This window comes from Channa argus, chromosome 4 (assembly GCF_033026475.1).
Source record: "Channa argus isolate prfri chromosome 4, Channa argus male v1.0, whole genome shotgun sequence".
Taxonomy (NCBI): Eukaryota; Metazoa; Chordata; class Actinopteri; order Anabantiformes; family Channidae; genus Channa; species Channa argus.
The window spans coordinates 6,206,796-6,219,364 of NC_090200.1; the positions used below are offsets into that span (position 1 = coordinate 6,206,796).

At 41.3% G+C, this 12,569-nt stretch overlaps 1 protein-coding gene across 3 annotated transcripts in view; it reads left to right on the top strand.

Annotated features, from left to right (window-relative positions):
* The window catches only part of LOC137125794 (FERM, ARHGEF and pleckstrin domain-containing protein 1-like), a 48,942-nt gene that overhangs the window by 20,743 nt on the left and 15,630 nt on the right, over positions 1-12,569 (top strand). For all 3 annotated transcript variants that reach the window (XR_010914207.1, XM_067501810.1, XM_067501809.1), the window contains exons 3-13: positions 1,686-1,790; positions 3,526-3,568; positions 3,903-3,981; positions 6,682-6,779; positions 7,714-7,828; positions 8,969-9,116; positions 9,979-10,074; positions 10,172-10,338; positions 10,433-10,501; positions 10,621-10,696; positions 11,072-11,282. Coding sequence is in view for 2 of the 3 variants with exons in the window: in XM_067501810.1 (XP_067357911.1) it covers positions 1,686-1,790; positions 3,526-3,568; positions 3,903-3,981; positions 6,682-6,779; positions 7,714-7,828; positions 8,969-9,116; positions 9,979-10,074; positions 10,172-10,338; positions 10,433-10,501; positions 10,621-10,696; positions 11,072-11,282 (1,207 nt within the window). In the remaining variant the exon portion in view is untranslated. The remainder of the gene's footprint in view (positions 1-1,685; positions 1,791-3,525; positions 3,569-3,902; positions 3,982-6,681; positions 6,780-7,713; positions 7,829-8,968; positions 9,117-9,978; positions 10,075-10,171; positions 10,339-10,432; positions 10,502-10,620; positions 10,697-11,071; positions 11,283-12,569) is intronic.

Below are 12,569 nucleotides of genomic sequence, written 5' to 3' on the forward strand. Positions count from 1 at the left end.
CAGAGGGGAGGACATGTAGCAGAAAACTGTTTTTTACCCAGGCAACAGCAGCCAGGTCATGTTGATTTAAGTCTCCAGGTGAAGAATTTGCTTTGAGAAGAATCAGTGTGAATGAAACAAATAAATCTGTGGCTACAAGTTGAGAAAAGAAAGGTTGGAGCATTAGCAAGACAGCTTTATTTTTTTAAGCCACATTGCTCTTGAACTCCTCCAACCTGTTCTCCCGCTTCCTTTGCTCCTCTCCCCTCTTCACCTCCTTTATACCAGGATTACCACAGCCCAGAACTGAATCCTGTCCAAACTCCAGAGCCTTTTCAGCTTTGTGCATGACACTGGCACCTGTCGGTCAAGCTCCCAGTCTACGTGTCACAACACACACAAACACAGGATGTCATTCAGTGAGACAGTCCTTCAATATCTGACGTCAGGATGTGTCCGTCTAAAGGAAAATGACATGCTGTCAGTTTCGTGTGTGTGTGTGTGTGTGTGTGTGTGTGTGTGTGTGTGTGTGTGTGTGTGTACAGAATGTAGGCGTGTCCATGCAGGCAGACTGACCACACACAAACAGATGGAAACACGCGCACGCACACACACACACGGTAGCCAGATGGTGACAGACTTGGCTCACACTTCTCCCTTCACTGTTCTGATTTTTCATTTCTCTGTAGTCTGTGCTGCCTGTTGTGTGTTTTGGAGTGATGGGTGAATGTACTGAATTAAATCAACAAGTCCTAACTTTTAATGTTACACTGGAAATCTATCTTGTGTCTGAACATAATTTTATGCAATTTAAAGTTTATTTTATTAGATTTTATTTGACATATATCTACATATTCAGAGCAGAATAAAAATCCGGCATCATGCAATACACAGTCTTTACAAGTCCAGCATGAAGTTATGTGATGGTTTATAGAACAGCTCGGATCTTAGATGTGTTGACAAAGTCATAATCTGTGATTTTGCCCATGTGTGCCTGTCAAAGGAAAGAATGCTTGTCTTTATAACTTCACATAAACTCGACTGGAGCCTTATTGTATAAACATAAGCCTCTAGTCGACTGTATGAACATTTGTATGCTGTATGGACTTCATGCACTCTGAAGACTGACAGGTTGGCACCATTGAGTTTAAACTGCCCTGGAGAAAATTATTCTGGGCTAGTTTTGGGTTTGCTTCCATGTCTGACTCTCATGGTTTTGGGTAATGTTTTTGGTGTGATGTTCCTGCTGCTGAATGAATCCAGAGGAAACAATGGTGTGCTTGGACAATTAGACAGAGAACAGCCACGCACACGCACACACGCACACACGCACACACACACACACACACACACACACACACACACACACACACACACACACACACACACACACACACACACACAGCAGTGCAGTTGTTTCTTAATACTCCCAGCTGAGCCTTGGCCTCCAGCTATTCATTAGGTGCATACCGAGGCCCCGATCACAAATCAGGGTTAAAAGTCAGCAGCTTGTTAAGTGAGGGGAGGGCTTGTCAGAGAAAACTGCATCACGATTGTTTGGCAATATTGAGTCAGTGACTTCCTTCACTGTGTTTTACCAGTTTGCGGTCGATTTTTAGTTTAGGTTGAAAATAATTGGCAATTCTTTATTAGGCTCTTTTAATTTAATCTAAGTAATTTTTCTAATTCTGATTCTGTTTTTCCAGCAACGCTCCCCCGGTAAAGTGCTCTTTGACCTTGTCTGTGCCCATCTCAACCTGACCGAGGGAGACTATTTTGGACTGGAGTACCAAGACCAGCGGAAGATGACCGTAAGACCCTATTACCATAGATTATCACAGATTATCACCATCACAGATATGTTTTGTGTTTTAAATTTAAGCAAACGTGCATGTTTGTATTCTTTTTTTACTGCAGTATTTCTAAAAGCACCTTTGGCTAGTATACCTTATTATACTGCTTAAATGTTATGTATTTAGTTAAAAATTGAATTGCGTTCTACATGAAGCATCTTAAGTTATTTTTACAGTACATTCAGAGAATTTTCCCCTCTATGCGGCTGAGTTTAAGTGCTTGAAGCAACGTTTCCTTCTGCTTTCCCACAAGTTTAACTTTAGCTTTAATCACACGGGCGCACACTCTGCACTCAGAGGTCATCATGAGTCACATGTGATGGGGGTGATTTATTTATCATTCTGCTCAAAGCTTCTTTTTCAAATGTGAATTTGAAACATCACAGCTTTTACCTAGATTCCCTCGTTGCCACCTATTTCATGAAGGAGCCACAGGTTGGGATAATTTGCACAAATGGAGTCAAAAGCCAGAAGGTGTGTCTGCACTTTTCAGATGCTCGTGTCTCTACTGGAGTTCTGGCTGCTAGTCACATCCCCTTTGGTGTGTGAAAGAGCTACACGACAGACTGACTCACACATAAAAAGCATCACCATACACAAATACAGACACTCACTGTGTGATTTCGATGCCTCAGGCATCTGAGGAGCTGTTTTGAAGTGGACCGGTGGAACAAATGATGCAATGCTAAAGAAATTATCAATGCATAAACACACACACAAAAATACATAAAGATGTACAAGAAGTGTAAAAAGTACTGCTTATTTAAAACGTACGCTTTGGTCACATGTTAAAGTGTCCTTGAGCAAGACACTGATCAGCGCACCCCAACTTATTTGCTCCCGTTGAGTGTTGGCCAGCAGCATAGCAGCTCTCCCATCAGTGTGCGATTGCAAGTGTGAACGGGTGAATGAAAAGCGGTGTAAAGCGCTTTAAGTGCCAATAGGTAGAAAAGTGCCATATAAGTGCAGACCATTTGCCATTTCCATCAAAAGCTATCACAAGCTGCATAGAAGCAATTTTCATGTGCTTAGACTCAAACTCATTATTTTCACATTGCAGTTTAAGGCACAATTATGAATTTAATTAAATCCTTATTAGCGCAAAACCTAATATTTTATAAAACTGCCAGCCTCAATGTTTTCAGCCTCAAACATTTGTACTAAGGCTGTCACACCAGTAAAACATTTTTTTACCACATTTTTTTATTAATTGCAGACTTTTCATAATTAGTTACAAACCAGGATAAATGGTCATCATAACATACAGACAGTTGTTGTTTTAATGTATTGATAGCAGTTAGAGACAAACTCAATATGGTTGATCCACACGACGGAGCTGACAGAGCCGGTTTGCATTTATGGTTGTTCGATGTATGTTCTAGTAAACTACTTTTAGGAGGATCCGGTCCTGACATTGTCTGGAGTTTCCCTTCCAGACATGTAGCCAACATCACGAGGGAGCTGGCTGGGTAAAATCCTAGTAATGTCAAAAGGAAATACAGTGCATGTCTGAAAGGGGCTTTGGTGTGTTTGTGTGTGTCCTACTCAGTCACTCGCTGTTGTCGAGCCCTGTTAATGGCAGATTAGCAGGATTAAAAGGAATATGCCTTAATATCAGGTTGACAGCCCTGGTTTTTATGCAAAGCACAATACAGCACAGTAATGATGGTTACCTTATGCTCTGCCTCCACAGGTATGGCTGGATCTTCTGAAGCCGACTCTGAAACAGGTCAGACGTAAGTAGCTCAGCTTTGTTGTGTCTACGATATATGATATGTCTCTCATTAAATAGTCCATAGAAATGCTCAAGAGTATAATTTTGCCAATTAAACATAGTATCATAATTAAACATCATCTTACTCTACTTATACTTATGGGTAATCAAGTTTTAAATCTAAGAGTCTGTGCAGTCAGTCTAGTGAATTACAATCATTTACTAACACAAATGGACTGAAATCTTTTTTTGAAACTAGATAGATAATAGGAGATAATGTAGTAATAATTTCCCCCCCTGCATTTCTTTTCCCATCTACTCCTTCCCAACCATATCCCATCATTTCCCTCCTTCAGGACCTAAAAACACCATCCTTCGTTTTGTGGTGAAGTTCTTCCCTCCTGACCACACACAGCTCATGGAGGAGCTGACTCGGTAGGTCTCCTCCTCGCAGAAACCACACCTTTCTGAAGAGGATTAATTAAAAGACGTGCTGTTTTACATTTGGTTTTCTGTCTGGCCGGACTGTTTTCTGTCGTACAGGAGAGGTTTTTTAAGTACCACCTGTGTCTGACCATAAAGCAGAGGTCTTGTTAAAATCTGTTTTACATTGCATCTTGTGTTGTACATTTTCTGTTGTGCTTGGTCAGCTGCTTACCATTTGTAACACATTTATATCCACATGCTGTAACATCAAAAAGAATTAGTTTTTCATTTTCTGGGCCCAAACAAGAAATCTGTCATCTGGCAACCAGGCTCACCAGCTGAAATCAAACAAATGCTCTCACCACTTCTCACCACTAGAACACACATTTATTGGTATGTTGACCTCAGACATCCAGTTTATCGTGAGAAGCATATTCTTTGTCCTGTTAGCATTTTCAAAGATTGGAAGACAAATGTTGATGTTTCCGCCGATTGGCTCAGTGTTTTTCACCTTTTTGTTTAGAAAATGTAAATTATCAGTATATTAAAGTCAGACTTTTTGTTTTGCTTGGTTGCTTATCTCCTTAGAGTGAACTGCACTGTTTGTTTGTCTAAGCTTATTCATATTCAAAACAGACGTAGGAGGATCATTTGACCTTTTACATTTTTCCATGATGCTATGGCTCCCTCGTACTATCCAGCTGGATTTACATGAGACCAAAGCCAAGCAGGAAGCGACCATAATGGCACACATCCTAGAGGGATCTCATGAGATTAAAGAATACATACAGTTGTAGTCCTTAAGATTTTGATGATCTACATGTTTTCTACATAGGTGTGTGTGCTGTAGTTTGTGCAGTGTTATTTGAAGTTATATCTGAGTTTTAACTTGGATTTAAATACGAAATAGAACATAATGCAGTAGCAATTTCCTGATCATACCATCTAAAGTAGTATGGAGTTACATGAGAGACGAGTTAGGATTATATAGTTTATAATAATTTAAAAATGTATTACGTTTTTATACTTTCCAGCAGTGTAAATAAACGTCTCCAATGATATAATCTGTAAAATATATGTGACCTGGATAACTGGCAGAAAATTGTTGGACATGATTAATTAATTTCATTTCAGTAATGTTTTTGCTAAAATTGACACTTGCCCATTTGAGATCCTGAGAGTCCTGAAGAGTTTTCAGCTGCAGCTATAATAATCTGCTAAAGCAATGATCCCACTGCTTTAGATTAAAAGAATTTCAATAACAAAGAACTTGGTGCTTCTTGTTTTGGAGCGGTAACAAGAGATTATTAGTGTTGATTGCTGCTGCTCACTGAAACTGTGTATAAAAAATAAGTGATGGCTCCTTGGTAATATTTTTTAAAAATAGTTTTCCTCACTGACCCATTTTAATTTATGCAAAAACATTAATGAAAGCTGCAATTCTGGCAGCAACAGTAATTATTGTCTAACTTTTTTTGCAAAAACAATAGGAGTTTGTTTGGCTGCACAGTGAACGGATGCACCAGCTCCTCTTCTGTAGTATCCCTGACAAAGTTGCGTCTCAACCACACTTCTATGAGCGTGGCCAAATTGGCCAGGACGAAAAGTTTTAGAGTTTTAATTTCATTCAATAACAGAGTATCATCACCACTTTAAATGTTTTCCATTGAAGTTGTCAGGCTTTTCAGATGACCAGTTTATTCCACTGATCTCATGTTGTCTTATTATGTGCCAGCTCATGCCAGCGTTAAACAGGAAGTGGGCTCACAGCCCTTTTTCCTTTGTTTGTCTCTGACAGTGTTTCTCTGTTGTCAGCTTTTCCTTTGATGGGTAATATGGGCACAGACAGACCAAATACGCTGATAGACGGATGGAAGAAAGTTTTCATTTAGACTTTTATTTTTTAGATGTTACATGGGCCAATCACTGTTGCTTTAATAAAAAAGTTAATAAAAGTTGATGTGTTAAACAAAGTGGTATTATACAGACTACTGTTTGTGTTTTTTATGTTGCTATTGCTTTACAACAGCAACTTCGTAACTGTATCTTTGGGAGTTTAAACTGGTCTTGGATTGTAAAAACCACTTGCTGTTCTTTCACTTTAGACAAAAATAAAACAATGTGGAAAAATAATTTCACTCATTAACTTTATTACCAAGGTAACCACACAGTTGTAACAAAGGTTAAATTGGAAATCCCATAAAGCTGCTGTGCTCCATTAATAACCCACTCATGCACACATGCATGAGTGCATCTAGTTTTCCTCATGCTACCACATAGTGTTTGTCCTTCTTTCATTGTTACCTTAAATTGGTTCCAAATTCTTAAAAAACCGATGTCAGACCAGTAAACTTTGTTAGCAGTAAGAGGATTTATGGAGTATATTATCCTTTTGGAACAAATTTATGGTGCCATGATTAAAATGATTTTGATTAAAAAAACGTCATGACTTGGCAGCATGCGCATACTGGGTGTACGTGTTTGTGTCAGATAATGAGTAACAGAGTTTTTTTTTATGTAAGGGATTAGTTTGGAGTCACTAAATGCAATATTATCAGCAGCAGCAGTTTTTGCTTCAGTGTGTAAAAAGGGTAATAATTGCTATTAAGATTGTTAGCTGTTGAGTTTATACTAACTATAACCCCTTGCTTTCTCTCTACATTGGGTGTTTTATTCTTTCTTTGTCTCAACCTATGTTTTTCTTTTTAGGTATTTGTTTGCCCTGCAGATTAAACGTGACTTGGCTTGTGGTCTTCTCATCTGTAATGACACCAGTGCTGCTCTCATGGTCTCGCACATCATTCAGTGTAAGTGCTAATCGTACAAAACGGATTACAGGAGACATGAAAGGAGCTTAATCCTACTGAAAAGTGACCAGAGAGAGACAAAAATACAAATGTGGACACAAAATGACCAAAAAGGTTAGCAATTGAAAATTGACCCACGAAATAGCAAATGAATGCAATTATACAAAATATGACCAAGAGAGATCCACAAATACAGTGACAAAGAATAAACACAGTACAGTGTGATCACAAAGTGGATATTAAACAAACTGAAATGAATACAGAGATTTAGGAGAGGAGGAGGACAATTTAGACTTCATGAGTAAAATAGGATTTAAAATCTGCACCCCTGCACAGCAGATACTTGCTGGGATTGTATTGGCAGTTCATGCAGATGAAGGACTCCATTTCTTTATTCTCTATCATACTCTTTCTCTTTAGTTACATAAAGCATCAGTATTCCCGGTCAAGTTATGCACGATATTTGTATGAAATAGGCATTGTAAGTCAGCGGTTTGTCTTTCTGTATGTATTTATATCACCTCCCCAGACACCTGCTCATCAAGTTATCTGCGTTCACCGCAGCGAATTGATGGATTCAATTCAGTCTCACAGGGAGTGGCGGTTTACTACAGTGCAGTATGCTAAAGAACAGTGCTTGGTTGCCATGGTAACCACCAGGGCTGGTGTGTGTGCACCTGTAGGTGGTACAGTACAAAGGGTTAATATTGCTGGTATTGAGCAGATGGAGACACATGCACCCGCACAAACAACCTGCTCTGCACCCGGGTAGACTGAGGTTGAGTGTATATAAGATTCCAAATAAATTATTTAACCCTCTCTCAACCACATCTCCATCTTAGCCCATTTTTCACATGACTCAATGAATATTGAATTCTCACCCTTCTGCTTGCTCTTTTCTCCTATCTTTCTTCCACACCCCTACCCCCATCAGCCGAGATAGGGGACTTTGATGAAACACAAAGCTGGCAGCATCTGCTCCACAATAAGTACCTGCCCGACCAGGACGCCATCAGGGACAAGATCACTGACTGCCACCGCAAGCATGTGTGAGTTACTGCGTCAAAGTCAACACGTGCATTCGCTGTATGTACAGGTTACAGTTTTAGAAGGTTGTGTTCACTCTGCATGGTGGGAAACGCTGTGTAGATGTGAGCAGGACATAGTTGCTGTGTGTTTAGTAAGCTGCTGACGGTCAGGTCGTTCTAAAAGTCACAGGAGCAGCACTGTTTACCTGCAAATAGCTGGTGATTATTCCGACAAAGCTGAGATTTAATCAGTTTCCTGGTGGCTTTAAGCTTGAAGGTGTCAAAAGACATTGTTTTGCACACGCACACTCAAAAACACGCACACATAAACACACATAAGCTGTGACCCACAGAGATATTTATCTGTTTATTCAAATGTGCACTCACAAACACACATTATCAAATTACACCCAAGTCTCTTTCCTGCAGAGATGTGTATTGCTCTAAAAACCACTGCTCAAACACACACGTACCCACACACTTTTAATCATTCCCCCCGCCACTCACACACCACTTGACCCTTCCTCCATGCCCCTGGACCACACAAACACCCTCACAAACACACGCACTTATTTTCTTTTACACTGCTCCTGTCAGCAAAAAAAAGGAGACATGTGTTTCCTAGTTTTCTGGAATCTAGATCTCCCTTAAACAGCTTCCTAACAATAGAGAAGAGCTGAAAACTAGATCACGTCATAGTCACACTCTGCATCACATTCTCCTTCCGTGGACAAAGTCCTCTTGCCGACACAGGAAGGAAGTGGCTAATTCAGCAGCTTATACAGGAAACAGGAAGCTATTTTAAGATTTTGTTAGGAAAGCCACTTGTTTTGTGGTAGATTTCTTTCCGCCAACCGTGGGCATCGCTGTCAGATGGTGCACAGTGATTTTTAAGACTGTGTTTTGTTCATATATTCACACTGAGGCCTGAATGGGTCATGTCTGACATCTAGTATTTAAGGTAGAAACAATGACGATGTAGGTGAAGGAAGAAGAATCATGATTCCCTTAAATATCGACATATTATTCCTGAAACAGTGCTGAAAAACTCTTTGGTTGTTGTCATGGTAACCTTCTATCTAAATGCAAAAGGAATATAAAAAGAAAGTGGATGAATGTTACATTGTCACTCACTCACTAACTCATCACTCTGCTCCATAGTGGGCAGACTCCAGCAGAGTCCGACTACCAGCTGCTGGAAGTTGCTCGACGTTTGGAGATGTACGGAGTCCGCCTGCACCCTGCAAAGGACCGAGAGGGAACTAACCTCAGTCTTTCCGTGGCTCACACTGGGGTACTGGTTTTCCAGGTAAAACCTTTAAGTCTTGGTTCTGTATTTATCTTAAACTTTATCAAAAAGAATCCCGCTTGACAAAGAGCCAGCTTACATCTTGGAAAGTTCTTTCCTTAGTAGCCAATTAAAGTAAAGCATGAGCATTGATCATATGGTTGGAGCAGAACTAACCAGTCACAGATGCATATTTCAGCAGTGTGTTTCAGACCCTGGTTTAGCCACCTACCTCAAATTCCTGAATTTGTTCAGTTGTTGCAGAGGCTGCAGATCTTGTTTTTTTTATCAGAGCTATAAATTCCTTAAATTCATAAGTTGAATTATTACTCAGCCTCATATGCTCAAGTCATGATCAGAGGGACATGAAGCAGGACACGATTGCATTAAGCTTTTCACGTTTAAACATAATTGCTAACTTCAGTCAGCATTTATTGGTTTAATGAAGGCCAGTTAAAACAGGTTCTGGCACCTTTGTCTGTTATGTTTGACACCAAAGAGAAAAAGGATTCTCCCATTGACCAGGATTGGCCCCAATTAAGTCCTGTGTGCGCACTTTCATCGCCCTTCTTGAGGTTTTCAAAGAGTGCTTGCCACTTGAAGATTTAGCTGATATGACAGCTTGGTTAATTGCTTCATGGGGTTTTGTGGTAAGCCTCCACCCAACTTCCCACCGTTATAGGGAAAGGCTTCTCATTCTAATGTGCCATGGTTTATTTTCAGATGTTTTCTGCATTTCTGATAAATTAAATTCTGCATAGATCTCCCTGTTAAATGAAAATTGATTTTCACTTCACTGTTTCTCAGGTTCTCAAATTTAATTTGTCTTTTTTTTTTCTTGTGTGATAAAAATGTTTATACTAATTCTTCTGGTTTTCTTCAGGGCACAACAAAAATTAATGCCTTCAACTGGTCCAAAATTCGCAAACTTAGCTTCAAACGCAAAAGGTTCCTAATCAAGCTGAGACCAGATCCTGCTGTAAGTCCATGTTGCTTATCGAATCCATATTGCACTTCTTAATTTCTTTGTTTGTCTTACCTTTATCTATACTCATATCTGCCTGTGCAACTTCCAGCAAAATTCCCATCACGACACACTGGAGTTTGCCATGGCCAGTAGGGATTGCTGTAAGGTCTTCTGGAAGATCTGTGTAGAGTATCATGCCTTCTTTAGGCTCTTTGAGGAGCCCAAACCCAAACCTAAGCCCATCCTCTTCACCAGAGGATCTTCATTCCGGTTCAGGTGAGGAGAACACAGAAAAAGAAGAGCAGAATCTACTTTATCTTTGTCTTTAATTACTTTATCACGAGCTGCTTTTCTCTTTTTGTAAATGCAGTGGTCGAACACAGAAGCAGATCATTGATTATGTGAAGGACTCTGAGCTTAAGAAAGTTCCATTTGAAAGGTGAAGGTCTATTTTCACACCAAACACACAATTTCACATCCAGTTTTCAGGATTCTTTGTTTGTAGATTGGCTGGTACTTGGTTTGACCTCATGTGTCCCCTCTCCTCTTTTTTTTTAGAAAACACAGTAAGATTCTGTCCATCAGCAGTCTGCCCCCTCAGTCGTCTTCCTTTAGATCACAAGTGCCAAAAGAGGTATTACGGTGACCTTTACTCCTTTTTATTTCATTTGTATCTAAAATATTGTGCACATTTACAGGTCCCCTTTTTTGTGTGTTTTTATTACTTCTCTCTGTCTCGTCGCTCTGCATAAATCTGGAGCTGCTCTCTGGCCCAGTACAAAGCCGTTTGTGTACCAAGCAGCTCCAGGGAGTGTGTGAGAATGGGAGCTTTCTCAAAGGCTGGTCCCGTAAATGACAGTTTATTTCAACTCAGTGTTCGAGTTTAAAGAGACCATTTAAATAAGAGTTTAAAAAGCTTTTTGCTTACCTCACTCCTGGTCTCCACTTTAACCCATCACCCTCTCTTCTCCCGATTTTCTGTCTTTTATTTTCTTTTTCTCATTTGCAGAGTGCCATGTCTGTCCCGTTGGGACACCAGCCTGACTCTGCTACAGTGGGCCATCTAGCTGAATCAAATGGTTCAGATGAGGCACCGGCAGTCACGTCCTCCATAAACGGGTTCCACAATGCACCGAAAGCACCCAGCTCAGATCCACTTCAACACAGACAGAACCACCATGGCACTGCATCAGCACCAGACCAGCAGCTCCTCAACACAGGTCCATCCTGCAGGGCAAACAAAGGCAGCAGCTCTTCTATTCCTTACATAGACTGCAGCGACATAGACAGTGAATGTGATGTGACAAAGAGCAACAGGGCTACCAGGGGCCACAGCAATGCAAATGACATCAATGAGGTTAAGCCTACAGCCAATAATAATAAGCAGTGGGATAGTGTTGGTCGCAATGGGGGACAAGCTGGGAGTCTTTTTGGGGTTGTTAATGGGTTCTACCACATCAATCATCAGGGACTGATGCAGCAGCATCAACAGCAGGGTATGCTGGGTAATCGAAATGCTGTAGGTCAGTCTCCAGTGTCCAACAGTTTTAGTGTGGGTCACGAGCTAACCGATGACGAAATTTTGTCAAATGGAGGTTCGTTCCATAACCGCCTTCCTCTTCACAGCACGCTGTTAGACGAGATCTTTCATGGTCGCGACAAGCGAGGTGCTGCGATAGTGCGTCCCCTAGGGACTGGGACTCGTAGCCAGTGTTCCAGCCCGGTGATCACCAGCTTCCACCACCGCACAAACTCACTCACTCAAGCCGAAATGACAAGTATTCACGGTCAGCCACGCTCTGCTTCACACTGGGAAGACAGTGAAAATTATTTTAGCAAACACCCAGGCGCAGTGCCTGTGGAAACTTCCGCTGTCACTCCTTCATCCTACCCACAACACCACTATGGCAGCTACTCCCCTGTCACCGCGAACCACACACCTCCACATTTCTCCAAACCGTATAACAACAACAACATGAGGAACCGCTCTGATACCGATCCGTACATTCTCAGCCAGCTTACATCCACCCCAATCCACCACCCCGACCCAAATCGTTCCAAGTTCCATTCCCAAGCCCCTTGCTCTGCCCCGATGGAGCGAAGAATGATAATAACTAACGGTAACCATACTGGGAACCTCATGGTCCCAGGTCAGGCACGGGCCAGCACAGTGCAGCGGTTATTTGGCCGTCAAGGAAAGCCTGGTAACAGCCCCTCTCAGAAAAAACACAGCAATTTAAACCAGCCAGTCCAAATGATCGACGGGTCCACCAGCAGCGGCACAGATACCAGTGACACAGAGTCAGACACTGGTAGCAGTGCATACAGCCATCCATTGATGTATGGCAACCCTGCTGCTGTCAGCTCCCTGAATTCGGTTAACTCGAATGGCGTAAATTCCCCAAAACTGCCTCACAACAAGTTCTCTTTTGGCAGCCTGCAGCTGGAGGAAGGTGGGGACGGAGAGGAGGAGGGGGGATGCTACCGTTTTAATGAGGAAGACATAG